Source organism: Lipophrys pholis (assembly GCF_963383615.2).
Source record: "Lipophrys pholis genome assembly, chromosome: 13".
Classification (NCBI taxonomy): Eukaryota; Metazoa; Chordata; class Actinopteri; order Blenniiformes; family Blenniidae; genus Lipophrys; species Lipophrys pholis.
Window position 1 is genome coordinate 28,262,635 of NC_137632.1, and position 13,604 is coordinate 28,276,238.

The 13,604-nt window shown below is 42.6% G+C and overlaps 1 protein-coding gene across 1 annotated transcript in view; it reads right to left on the reverse strand.

Annotated features, from left to right (window-relative positions):
- Positions 1 to 7,015: 7,015 nt before the first annotated feature.
- Positions 7,016 to 13,604, reverse strand: part of glsb (glutaminase b) — a 41,078-nt gene continuing 34,489 nt past the window's right edge. Inside the window, exons 15-18 of the mRNA XM_080478715.1 lie at positions 12,432 to 12,493; positions 12,171 to 12,247; positions 9,341 to 9,404; positions 7,016 to 8,430 (exon numbers count right to left, since the gene is read on the reverse strand). Coding sequence (XP_080334841.1) covers positions 8,277 to 8,430; positions 9,341 to 9,404; positions 12,171 to 12,247; positions 12,432 to 12,493 — 357 coding nt within the window. The 3' untranslated portion in view covers positions 7,016 to 8,276. The remainder of the gene's footprint in view (positions 8,431 to 9,340; positions 9,405 to 12,170; positions 12,248 to 12,431; positions 12,494 to 13,604) is intronic.

Sequence of the window (13,604 nt, forward strand, 5' to 3'; positions counted from 1 at the left end):
AAAAGAAATAAATAAATAACGATTTAACAAGGATTTGCAGCTCATAGCATCGTCTGCATATTATTTATATTATTTATATTATTTGCGTGTAAATAATGTTTACAGTGTTTTTGTTTGACTTTACTGTTTTCCTTGTTTGCACTTGTAAACCAAACCGCAATTGAGATGAAATTATAGAGTTTATATCGCTTATGTTATGCGTGATACAGTTTAGTATATTTTTACGTTATGGATGTAAATCCTGATAAAAGCCGCTCGTGTGGACGGAAATCACTTTGTGACACATCGAACTTGCTGCTGCAGTTAGGGCTATTCTATTCTATTCTATTCTATTCTATTCTATTCTATTCTATTCTATTGTATTCAAACCAGAGAGGTTGTTTTCCATCATTATTAGTCACATCTCATACAGTCTTCATCACACATCCTGCTCATTGCTGAACTATTTACTGTATATATAGTTTTGGCTGTATTGTGGAGATTTAACGCGACTTTACAAACGAATGACTAACAAAGGCAAAATGTTCTGTTGAAGAACATGTGAAATATGTGAAATACTAATAAAAAATGAGAATTTGAAAATATTGAAATTCATTTGGACTTCTTCAAGAATCTTTCCTCGTGCTGTGGTCTCAACCTGAACACCACGTGACACCGGTGTTCTGCAAAATAAGACTGTTTTAATCAGGAAATTAATGTGTTCTGTGATTATTAAGCTAAAACACTTCATTTTAAAGCAGGAAGTGCCCCATCCTTCTGTATTTGGAGCAGTCATAGGTCTGCCAGGTCTGTTATTCAGACTGAACCTGAGAGCTTCAGGTCACCGAGCTGGATCCTTTACCTGGATTGTTGTGTTCATATCCCCCGAATCAATATATTCTAACCCGTTTTTGATAGAAATGATGAACTTACTCTATTGTTTTGCATTGAATCGAATGAATCTCAATGTGATGCCACCTACTGGCCACGTACAGTCACTGCAGGCAGAAGTCAGGAGCTTTTAGATTGAAGGTGGTGAATAAAGGAAAGTGTGAGTGGATGTAAGCGATAAGTACTTAACGTTCAGCTCACTGCGTTTTACAGAGAATCACGTGATTCCTGGAGAATCTGGTGCGTTTATGATCTCATCAGGAAGTAAAATCTTCAACAGCTGCTTGTAAAAACAACCGACTGAGCTTCTCAATAATGGTTAAAGATTGTAGATTCATTCCTGCGTATGGAAGCGAATATGGATCAAACTTTTATTTGAAATGTATTAATAGAAATGCTTTTTCATTTATAAATAAATTCATGAATAAAAATTAATGATCAATCATCCAAACTGCATTTTAATTTTCTTACACAAGACTGATAATTCTGTGCCTTAATCAAAAAGAAAAAGAAAACGACGTTTAAGTTTTAATTTTCAAAAGATTCCTCAGCAGAGAAGGGAAAGCGTGTAGAGACACGCAGAGAAACACGATTTATTAGGGTCGGAGCTGAGCAGAGCTCACACAACTGATATCAAAAGGCAACTAGAGTCATGCTAAAATGTTGGTAGAAATCTGTTTACAAGTTTCCAAACACCTGAAATTTGTGTTCATCGTAAGAAGAACTGAACTCTAATTTCCTCTTAGTTTTCTTTTGCCCAAATGTTGAACCAAACCGTCACACAGCTGTGTGCGGCCTGGTCTTTATCTGTTGTTTCCCCTGCAGCAGGGCAGTTTTCCTACTCGGTGCAGATAAAGCAGGGGTAAAACCAAACTGCTGATCAGAGCCAGCCCAGTACACGACGTCAGGATGAAACACCCGGTACTGTAACTGAACACACTGGAATGCTCCACGGCCAGAGCCACCACCATCGCCACAAAGTACAGCAGCTGAATGGCCATGATGGTTGAGATGGTGTTGAACGCTCTCAGCTTTACCTGATCTGCGTGCTGATTGTCCCCGCCCACTTCCCCCGGGCCTGGACGAATCAGAACGCAGAGAACAGAAAGGCCGCAGAACGTGACGGCAGCCAGAGAGAAGGCCAAAATGCAGAAAAAGGGTATGTAGGGTAAACGGGGGTAATGAACGTGTATAACACCGATCCACCCGCAGCACAGCAACCACACACACCCGACGCTGATGTTTCTGATCCGGACCCCCCCGGCCTGCCTCAGCCCCAGGTAGGTGACAGGGTGGACGACGGCCACATAGTGCTCCACGCCGGTCAGGACGTGGAGACACGTCTCTGAGGGAAAAACCATTGAGGAAATGTAAATTGGCACTTGGATCAACGCCGCCCACCCTGTGTGCTGAACACAGAGAAACAGAACTGATGCAAAGTTGCTCATCATATGAAAGAGGGCCTGGTGGAAGGCGAAGACGTCTGAGTGGCTCATCGATGCGAAGGAGCGGCGCCGCCGCCACTGCTGGTAGCACAGGAGGAGGACGAGGACGGAGACGGGGGTGTTGGTGCAGAGTCTTGCACCGAAGAGGGCACTGGAAAGCAACGCGCTGTTTTCAGAATTGAAGCAGTATGGCAAACGGTTGGAGGTGGGTGCAGAGGAGTTATCAGACATGTTGGTTGGTTCAGCGATCGGACTCTGGATGAGAAGAAGAAGACAAACACAACTCGGATGTCGGTACTCTAAAGACTTACGCTCTCTTATTTATAAAGATGCTGATGTCAGCAGTCACATTCACTCATTCACTCACCAATGGTGTGTGCAAGCCAAGCTAGAGTAATCTGAGTACTGGTTAAATGTTTACAAATGACATTTTTTGAATTTCTATCCACTTTAAGTTTGGCTGAAATAATTGAAATATTTCTATGCTGATGATATTGTGCTGTTTCATTGGTTTCTGGACTAAATAAAGACGAGTGCTGAAGTCTTTCCTTGAGGTTCATGGCCACTAAAGGTCCTGAAATTGAAATCTCCGTCCTACATGTTTCCATACATGAACAGAGAAACATCCAAACAGAAATCAAATGAAGAGACTCCTACCTTGTTCGCTCTTCACTGAAATCGTTGCCAAACACACACGAAGGCTCAGGGGTGAAGGAGAGCCGGAGAGGTGAACTGAGACGCTGCTCCACTGGCGACTCGCTTCAAGATGTCTGAACTCTAAATCACAGGTGAGGTCTGCGTCTGGGTTCTTTATCCTCACAAGCTCAACTGAGTCCATCATCCGTCTAAAGAGTTTGACAGCATTCAAATGAGGTGTGAACAGAGTGCTGCAGTTTATTCAAATGAAATCTGGTTTCCAGCAATCAGTCTTCAGTTAATGCCTCTGTGGCCTTTACCAAGGCGGGTGACCTGATGTTATAGCTCCATCATTTCCGACAAACCCAAAGCGATGAGTCAATGACACCGAGTACCAGAGGAAAGAGGTCAAACAAGATGGAAGCTTCTAGTATCTAGTGTCAGACCCAGAATGAGTTCTTTGAGGTGTTTGATTTCCAGGTTGTACAGTCTCACAGCTCCAGGGAGGAAGGACCGCTCAAGGAGCTCTGCAATGCTCCCGGGGTGTCTCCGTGGAGTGGGACTCATTGTCCATGAGAGGAGACAGCTGAGCCCTCCTTCTCCTCTCATCGAGGACCGAGCTGGCCTCCTTGATGATCCTCTCCAGTGGACCACCCAGTCCAACATGGACGATCCCACCAAAGCTCTTCGGGAGTGTCCCCTGCTCTAGGACCGGAGTCTCCAGAGCAGGTAGGGTCTTCTCTGACCCCTCTTGTGAAGTGCCGAGGCGTCACCTGTCCAGTTTAATGTTCCGCTGAAGAAGCAGCTGATTGTAAGCTGCCAAGGCCTCAACGTCCGTTCCCTCATGTTGTTTACCTGAAGCTCCACTGAGCAACGAAGGCAAAGCTGCTGCCTCTGATGCGTTTTCCTGGAGCGCCCCCTGCTGGGACACACGCCAAATGCGTCTAAGACACTGGAGAGTCAATAGGAAGCCTTGAACAACCCATTCCTACAAATGTGAGACACTTTGGAAAAAAGAAAAAGCTATGCATGGATGCTGTATGTTCCTTTGAATCTTTGCTGAAAATCAAAATTTGAGAAATAAAGCTGCTGCAGACATTTTTCATTAAACCTGGAACTTCTTCTTTTAGCTGCTCTCTTCAGAGGCGGCCATCATCTGCCTCCATCTCATAGTTTCCTCCACTGTCCCACAAGCCATCTCCATGAAGTCCACTTAATTATAGATTAAAACATTATTTCATTCAATTGTCACATTTATTCTGCTCTGATTGCAAGAAAAGAGTCTCTTGTGGAAGTTCATGGCCTGAAATGAAAAAAGTGTAAAGCTGGGAGGAGGAGACAGGAAAGGGAAGGTCCTCCAGCTGCTTCCTCCAATGAAGTATGAAGTTCTTCAGACAAAACTTTGGATTTGTGTGTGAGAGTCTTTCTACTAACTTCTCCTGGAGTCTCTCAAATACTGGTGAGTACAGCTGCTCTCATTTACATTTGAGCTTCAACAAGAACACTGAAGTCAACGTCCACCGACTTTCTAGTCAAAGTAGAAAAGTCCAGACTGTGCGGTGGAAAAGTGAGAAAGTCCTGCTGCCAATGATTAGATGTGTTGTCTTGCGCAGCTCGAATTCAATCGAAAGTGAAAGTGTCGCAGCTCAAACGTGAACAAATCGAGTGAGTCAGCAACTGTCAATATTGCAGAATGATCGAGAGAAGCTTTCTCCATATTAACTTTATTTATTTACACCGACCGGTAGACAGGAATCACGGCAAACATCCACAACATGAGTTTTTATCTCTTCACCGTGGCGGAGCTGCGACGCCATCTTGGATAGGTCACCATGCGACGCCATCTTGGATAGGTCACCACGCGTCTCCAGTGCGTTTATTTGTACTGAGAAAGGTGAAGTCCAACTATCATAATCAGAGCTCCCCGAGTTTTTACACGTAAAAAGTACGTGCTTTCATGCTGAAACACTTTGTATTATGCTTCATCACACATTTCTATAAATGTGCTATAAATTAAGAAACAGATTGATCATTTGCAGTGGTTTCTCTTGTTCTCTCTCACTCATCTACACACCAATAACACGTCTTCATATTTTTGTTTTTGTGTCTTGCGAGTCGATTTAATTTTTTGTCACCAATTCAGACACACACACACACACACACACACCAGACATCTGTCGACATTAGTATTACACTTTGTTTTTTTAGTATCTATCTATCTATCTATCTATCTATCTAATATGTAAAAATGTATATGTGAGTATGTCTAAAATAAGCTGCAGAAACAAAGGACAGAACACAAAACGCGAGCAAAGCTGCTCGTTGTGCGTTATCTCCGGTTGACTCTGGTGCTATCCCAGAGCGAGATGCCCCATCCAAATATGGCGGCAACTCCCGATTGCTCTCCAGCACGGAATGAGGCGTCTATTCTTTATAATGACTATGATGGCGGAGCCACCGCCGCAGTAAATCGTCACTGTCGTGAAACTTTTGTAAAGATAAACATGTGTTTCATATCAACCACGTTACAAATATCACCGGTATAAACGTTTAAATAGACTCATAGTTTCAATAAAATCAAGCATTAAAGCTGGGCTGCCAAACCTGCGGCCCTTCAGATGACCTTAATAAACTTAACAAATTTCTAAATTTAAAAAAAACAGGAGTTGCTTTTCCTCATGTGCCCACTGGGGGCGCACTGTTTTAAGTCCAAGTTGAAATCAAAGCACAACACTGAGAGCCAGAAGTGACCAGCAGGGGGCAGCAACGCTCACAGCCAGAGATCAGTGGTGCTGCAGTGACAGTGAGTTTCTTTGTCGATGCAAGAAGAGAAGTCTGAAGAGAAACGTCGTTCCAGCTCATGTTTTACACTGGACTTTGTTTTCCTTTCAAATTCACCTTGTTCACCACAGAAGATGTCAACATTTTCGATTGAGTCTTATTTATTTATTTATTTTTCTTAGATGATCTAATTTTCTCTCCTCAAAATGCTGCTTGACTTGAAAAGCTGCCAATGTGGTTTACGTCGCCCCCGGTTCGACTCTTCTATCTCTGTGGACGTTTCTCCAGGTTGTCATCAGCGATTTTTTTTTTAATGTATTTGAAATAAAGTCTCCGTCACTGTTTCAGCTCTTTATGTTGTAGTTTTCCTTGAACAACACGTGGAATGTTACAGTACATCTACATTAAACTCTGAGTAGAAACACTTTTGTTTTAGTACAGTTATAGTTTGTATAATGCATGTTTGCACATATATAGATATATTTAAAATTTCACAAGAGGAAATTAAAGAAAATAAGAAAAAGACAAACGTGATCCCATTTCCCATCACACACACACACACACACACACACGCGCACACACACACACACACACACGCACACGCACACACGCACACAGAAATGTAACGATCTTTATCATAAACCTTCACACACCTTTTGGGAAAAAATAAACGTCTTTACCTCAAATAGAAAACACCCTGTTTTCTATTGCTTGTGTTTTCCACTGTAGAATACATTCGCAGTACAATCGCTGGGAGCAGCTGCATAAAAACCATGAACAAGGAACCATGTGATGTACCACACACACACACACACACACACACACACACACACACACACACACACACACACACACACACACACACACACACACACACACACACACACACACACACACACACACACACACACACACACACACACGATCCGCTGCTCATCCTACAAACTGCTCAATGCTGTTTACGGACACAAAGGGGGCGGGGTCAACGGAAGGGGCAGGGCCAGCACGAGGGCGTGGTCAAAACAGAAGGGGGGCGTGGTCTGAACTACTGTTGAAGTATGAAACTTTTCAGGGATTCTTCTGGAACAAAAAAACTGTTTTTTTGATGATTTTATCAGATATTTTCTTGTGGTTCCAGGTATTTTAACCGTTTGAGTTAATCTGACCTTTGTCGCCTTTATATCTTCGATATCTGTTGCTGTTTTAGCCAATAAAAAAAACAACCAGTTTTTTCTCTTTTCAGGCATTTTTAGCCGTTTTATTTTTCCTTTTTACATTTTTTTACTGGTTCAAGATGTTTTAATTATCACAGCTTTTTGTTTTCTTGTGCAATTTAAGGGATTTTGGCTTGTTTAAGATTCTAGAGGAATTGCCTATTTTAGCTATTATTTTGTTCTTTTTTTCCTTTTCTAGTGATTTAAGTTTTTTTTTGTTTTTAGTTATTTTATCTTTTTTTTACCATTTTAGCTGTTTTAGCTCCTTTTTTTCTTCCAAATTTGTTTCCTCTTGAATAATTAATTTTCTAGTGGCTTCATTTTTGCTATTTTAATAATTTTTGAAGTTTAACTTAATTAAGCTTCTTTTACTTTTTCTAACTATAATGTAACCCAGTGTTTAATCACGTGTAATGTGGTGAAAGCATCAGCAAGTCACTACAGAGGGGTCATGTAGTCACACGTTTCTGTTGGTTGCAGACCCCCGACATCGGCTAATTTTTTAGGATTAAATTAGAATGCTACCCTAAAAAAAAAAAAAAAAAAGCTGAGCCGTGGCTGTAAAGTTGCAGAGCGCAATATTTTTGTTGCATGTGCATCTTTTTGACCCAAAACAATCTGCTTGCATCACAAAACTGACTCTGGTCGGCCTGTTTAGTCTTGCAATTCAGATTTTGTACCACAAGGTGGTGTGATGAGTTTGCTGCAGTTCACACAACAAGCAGGTTTAAGCCAGTCAACCACCAGAAATGACTTTTTAAAACACAAATCTAAAGTTGCACAGCAGGTTTCTGTTAAGTTTGATTTAGCGCCCCCGTTAAAACCGCCAACTCTCAACAACGAGTGAAGTTGTTGAGTCCGTAGACGTTATTTAAGTATGGAGCTGACATGGAGAGAGAAACAAACGGATAGGCTTTATGAGAAACGTCTATTCTAGAAAAACTACATGAATAATATACTTTCAACACAGCAGATGTTCAGATATTGCATCAGTTAAATAGCAGTGATAAGGCGCCGCCGTTCACACACACACATGGTAAGAGGGTGGGGGTGGACAGGAGGCGGAGCAGTGATTTACAGCGGGAAAGCAAAGCACATCAAACCAAACTGGACACAACAAAGTAGGAACCGAGGGCGGGTCGGGGAAAGCCTGAGCGTCAGGAGCTCCAGAGGGGAGGTCAGCCGTCAGCCGTCAGCCGTCAGCCGTCAGCCTCCAGCCTCCAGCCTCCAGCCTCCAGCCTCCAGCCTCCAGCCGTCAGCCTCCAGCCTACAGCCTCCAGCCTCCAGCCTCCAGCCTCCAGCCGTCAGCCTCCAGCCTCCAGCCGTCAGCCTACAGCAGACTGTCCAGGCTCTTCTCCACGCTCTGCTGGTCGGCGGCGGCGGCGGCGCCGCTGCCCGGGTATTTGTCCTGGTGGCTCTGCAGGATGGTGACCACGTCATGGTGGCCGAAGTGCACCGCCTCCTCCATCGGAGTGTTTCCCCACCTGCACCACAATCACAACAAAACCGTTTAAAACAAAAAGAAAAGAAAAGAAAGAAACGTCGTCTCCTGTTCCGGCTGCCACTTCCTGGTTACGTTCATTTTAAAAGCACTTTGGAATTAATTATTTGATGGACTTATATGTGTTTACAACTTCAGCGTTTTTAAAATGTCGCCACAAAGACGTCCAAGTTCTCGGTAACGAGAAACCAAAAATAATGCGTTTTCACTTGAAACGTGTAAACGGGGCACAAAGAGAGAAACATTCTGGATATTTAAATTATATTTATTACATTTATATTGAAATTATTAAAATATCAAAATATGAAACAAATGTGGACATTAAGAATTAACAATAAAAAAAGACATAATAGAAATAAATAAAAACTATATATATATATATATATAATTGAATTTATCCACATCCTGGGACATTCCAATCTGTGCCTGAGGCCTTTAGTGATGGAGAATAAATAGATGAATGAATAAACTTACAATAATCACAACATGATTATTTGATGTATTCTCTCCATTGAGCCATAAGTATTCCTGAACAACTTCATTTTATCTGAATTTATACGTTTATATTTGTGTATTACTAAGTTGTGTTTGCCTGTGAGTATGTGGACATTTACCTTAATATCCTATTCATGCTGTGTGGAGCTATGTCACAAGGGATTACTAAAGTATTTCTGATTCTTTGTCCTGTTGTGTTAATATTTAATATGTTTTACTTTAGTATTTGTCATTTTAACATTTTCGTCTTCAGCTGTATTGATCCACTCACTCTGATAATCGCTCCCAGTTTACATTTTAAGCGCTATACGACATCATTCAGTTTCCTCACTAGTGTAGTCTGGTTCTCCAGGGTTCAGTGATGCTCTGGATTGCAGACTGAGGTTCTGTGGACTCACCGGTCTCGGGGCACCGGGTTGACCTTGCAGGCCTCCAGCAGGAAGCGCACCACCTCCGTGTGTCCTGAAGGGAGAAGGCAGCGTTTGTCAAACCTCAACAACCTTCCTATTCAGGAAGCAGAAACCGTTTAAACATCATGTTTATTTGTTCTTTGTTAATTGTTCTGGACAGAAGAAAGTCTATTCAGCTCCGTTCAGCAGCTGCAACGTTTGAGGAGGAAAGGTTTCCAGCTTGGCGTTGCATCACCCGCCGTTACGTTACGTTGTGTGGCGTCACGATGCGCCGCGCTGCATTTGCTTGTGGCGTGGCGTCACATTGCGTGATGTTATGCTACGTGGCTCAGTGTTGCGTGGCACGGAGTGGCTTTGCGTTGCATGTCATTTTGTTTTATGGCAATATGTTGCTTCATGTTGCATCGCTTCACGTTGCGTCGCTTCACGTCGCGTCGCTTCACGTCGCGTCGCTTCACGTTACGTTGCTTTACGTTGCTTCACGTTACGTTGCTTCACATTATGTTGCTTCACATTATGTTGCTTCACGTTACGTTGCTTTACGTTGCTTCACGTTAGATTGCTTCACGTTACGTTGCTTCACGTTACGTTGCTTTACGTTACGTTGCTTTACGTTACGTTGCTTCACGTTACATTGCTTTACGTTACGTTGCTTCATGTTACGTTGCTTCACGTTAGATTGCTTCACGTTACGTTGCTTTACGTTACGTTGCTTCACGTTACATTGCTTCACGTTACGTTGCTTCACGTTGCGTTGCTTCACGTTGCGTTGCTTCACGTTGCGTTGCTTCACGTTGCGTTGCTTCACGATACGTTGCTTCACGTTACGTTGCTTCACGTTACGTTGCTTTACGTTACGTTGCTTTACCTTACGTTGCTTCACTTTACGTTGCTTTACGTTGCTTCACGTTGCTTCACGTTACGTTGCTTCACGTTACGTTGCCTTACGTTATGTTGCTTCACGTTACGTTGCTTCACGTTACGTTGCTTCACGTTACGTTGCTTCACTTTACGTTGCTTTACGTTGCTTCACGTTACGTTGCTTCACGTTACGTTGCCTTACGTTACGTTGCTTCACGTTACGTTGCTTCACGTTACGTTGCTTCACGTTACGTTGCCTTACGTTACGTTGCTTCACGTTACGTTGCTTCACGTTACGTTGCTTCACGTTACGTTGCTTCACGTTGCTTCACGTTGCGTTGCTTTACGTTGCGTTGCTTTACGTTGCGTTGCTTTACGTTGCTTCACGTTACGTTGCTTCACATTATGTTGCTTCACGTTACGTTGCTTTACGTTGCTTCACGTTAGATTGCTTCACGTTACGTTGCTTCACGTTACGTTGCTTCACGTTACGTTGCTTCACGTTACGTTGCTTCACGTTACGTTGCTTTACGTTACGTTGCTTCACGTTACATTGCTTTACGTTACGTTGCTTCACGTTACGTTGCTTTACGTTACGTTGCTTCACGTTACATTGCTTCACGTTACGTTGCTTTACGTTGCTTCACGTTAGATTGCTTCACGTTACGTTGCTTCACGTTACGTTGCTTTACGTTACGTTGCTTCACGTTACATTGCTTTACGTTACGTTGCTTCATGTTACGTTGCTTTACGTTACGTTGCTTCACGTTAGATTGCTTCACGTTACGTTCCTTCACGTTACGTTGCTTTACGTTACGTTGCTTCACGTTACATTGCTTCACGTTACGTTGCTTCACGTTGCGTTGCTTCACGTTGCGTTGCTTCACGTTGCGTTGCTTCACGATACGTTGCTTCACGTTACGTTGCTTCACGTTACGTTGCTTCACGTTACGTTGCTTTACGTTACGTTGCTTTACCTTACGTTGCTTCACTTTACGTTGCTTTACGTTGCTTCACGTTGCTTCACGTTACGTTGCTTCACGTTACGTTGCTTCACGTTACGTTGCCTTACGTTATGTTGCTTCACGTTACGTTGCTTCACGTTACGTTGCTTCACGTTACGTTGCTTCACTTTACGTTGCTTTACGTTGCTTCACGTTACGTTGCTTCACGTTACGTTGCTTCACGTTACGTTGCCTTACGTTACGTTGCTTCACGTTACGTTGCTTCACGTTACGTTGCTTCACGTTACGTTGCTTCACGTTGCTTCACGTTGCGTTGCTTTACGTTGCATTGCTTTACGTTGCGTTGCTTTACGTTGCTTCACTTTACGTTGCTTTACGTTGCTTCACGTTACGTTGCTTCACGTTACGTTGCTTCACGTTACGTTGCTTCACGTTACGTTGCCTTACGTTACGTTGCCTTACGTTACGTTGCTTCACGTTACGTTGCTTCACGTTACGTTGCTTCACGTTACGTTGCCTTACGTTACGTTGCCTCACGTTACGTTGCCTCACGTCGCGTTGCCTCACGTCGCGTTGCCTCACGTCGCGTTGCCTCACGTCGCGTTGCCTCACGTCGCGTTGCCTCACGTCGCGTTGCCTCACGTTACATTGCTTCACGTTACTTCACGTTGCATTTTTAAAAAATATTTCCAAGGATCATGTTGAATCTATGAACCGACGCAGGTCATCAGTTTAGCTAACGGCCGCCGGAGGAAAAGTCCCGCACGGTGGAGGTACCATCATGCTGTGGGGCTGCTTCGCTGGAGGAACAAAGTCATCTGAAGCTCATCAAAGCGGTTCAGAGAGAAATAAAATAAAACCGAGTTTAACGGCAGAACGATAGTAAAATGTCTCATGTCTCGACCTCAACTCAACAGAGGACCTCTGGAGGAGCTGAAATCTGCCGCCAACTTCCCCCCGCCGGAACGCGTCGCCACGTCTTTGTGTTTTACCTTCAGCCGCCGCCACGTGGAGCGCCGTTCTGGAGTCGTAGTCCCTCTGCTCCATGTCCATGGACGACAGCGCAAACCTGCAGACAGGAAGAACCTCAACGACCTGACCTTCAGGCGTCTTTCTTGTTTTAGCGGCGAGCGGCGGCCATTAATGTAAACATCAGCCGGTAAATGAAGGAGCGGCGTTCTAGAGCAGCAGAGTTCCTCCACTGGTTGACAGAACCTCCACCTGCTCCACCCACATCTTTGTTTGTGTCTCACCTCCTCAGGGCCGACACGTCGCCGGTGTAGGCGGCAAACAGCAGGTTGATGACGGACTTGACCTACACACACACACACACACACACACACACACACACACACACACACACACACACACACACAATTAAAACAGTTAAAAAAAACAACTAAATTGACTAAAAGCAGTTAAAAAAAAAATGCTTGAAAATAGAAGAGAAAAAAAAAAAATTTAAAAAAAGGAAAAAACTGCTAAAATTTAAATAAAACTAAGAAAAAAGGGAATAAAAAAATAAATAAACTATTAGAACTATGAAAGTTTATGAAATGCTTTAAAAAAGCTCAAATGTGGCTTGAAAAGGGCTAAAATTGCTTCTTTAAAAAACAATTAAAACACAAAAGAATAAAAAATAAAAATAAAAGCTTAAATCACTAAAAGCTCCGAATAAAACAAAAGATTAAAATGGCTAAAAAACTAAACATGAAAGTTCCGAGAACACTGGAACAGTTAAAAAGGAAAAATCAACTAATAATGACTTTAAAAGGTTAAAAGAGCCATAAAGAGAAAATAACAGAAAATAGTGATGAGAACTAAAACAGCTTAAAAAAGAAGAGAAAAAAAAGGTTTTTAATTATTTTTACAAAATGTAATAATTCACATAGTGCATCATTAGATACAGGCTTTCTTTAATGTGTACAGGAGTATACAAAGGTATTCTCATCTGAAACATGTTTATTAATACTTAAATACGATAATAAAGACAAACGCTCCTGCTGCTATAAAGACTTACCGTCATACAAGAGGAACTGGAATCAGACTGCTGACTCATCATGCAGGACGACAAACAAACAAACAAACAAACAAACAGCAGTACACCTTTTTCTACCGAGTAGTTAGAGTACTGCATAATAACCCATAAAGTACTAAAAGTAAACTAACAGTTGTCACGAACTCCAACTAGAATCTTTTGGGGGGAAAAGTTCTTTTCTTTCACGTCGTTTCAAATCCCCACCGTCCCGCCACGCGTTGTACTACGAATACTGTAAATATCATTAATACTACTGAACTGTATATGCATATATATTTATCTAATTATCTATTTATCTAGTTTATTCTCTTGTGTGCAGCTATCCTGCCTGTCTTTAAGTGTTGCTGCAGTGACGACTGAATTTCTCCGCGGGCGATTACTTAAGTCC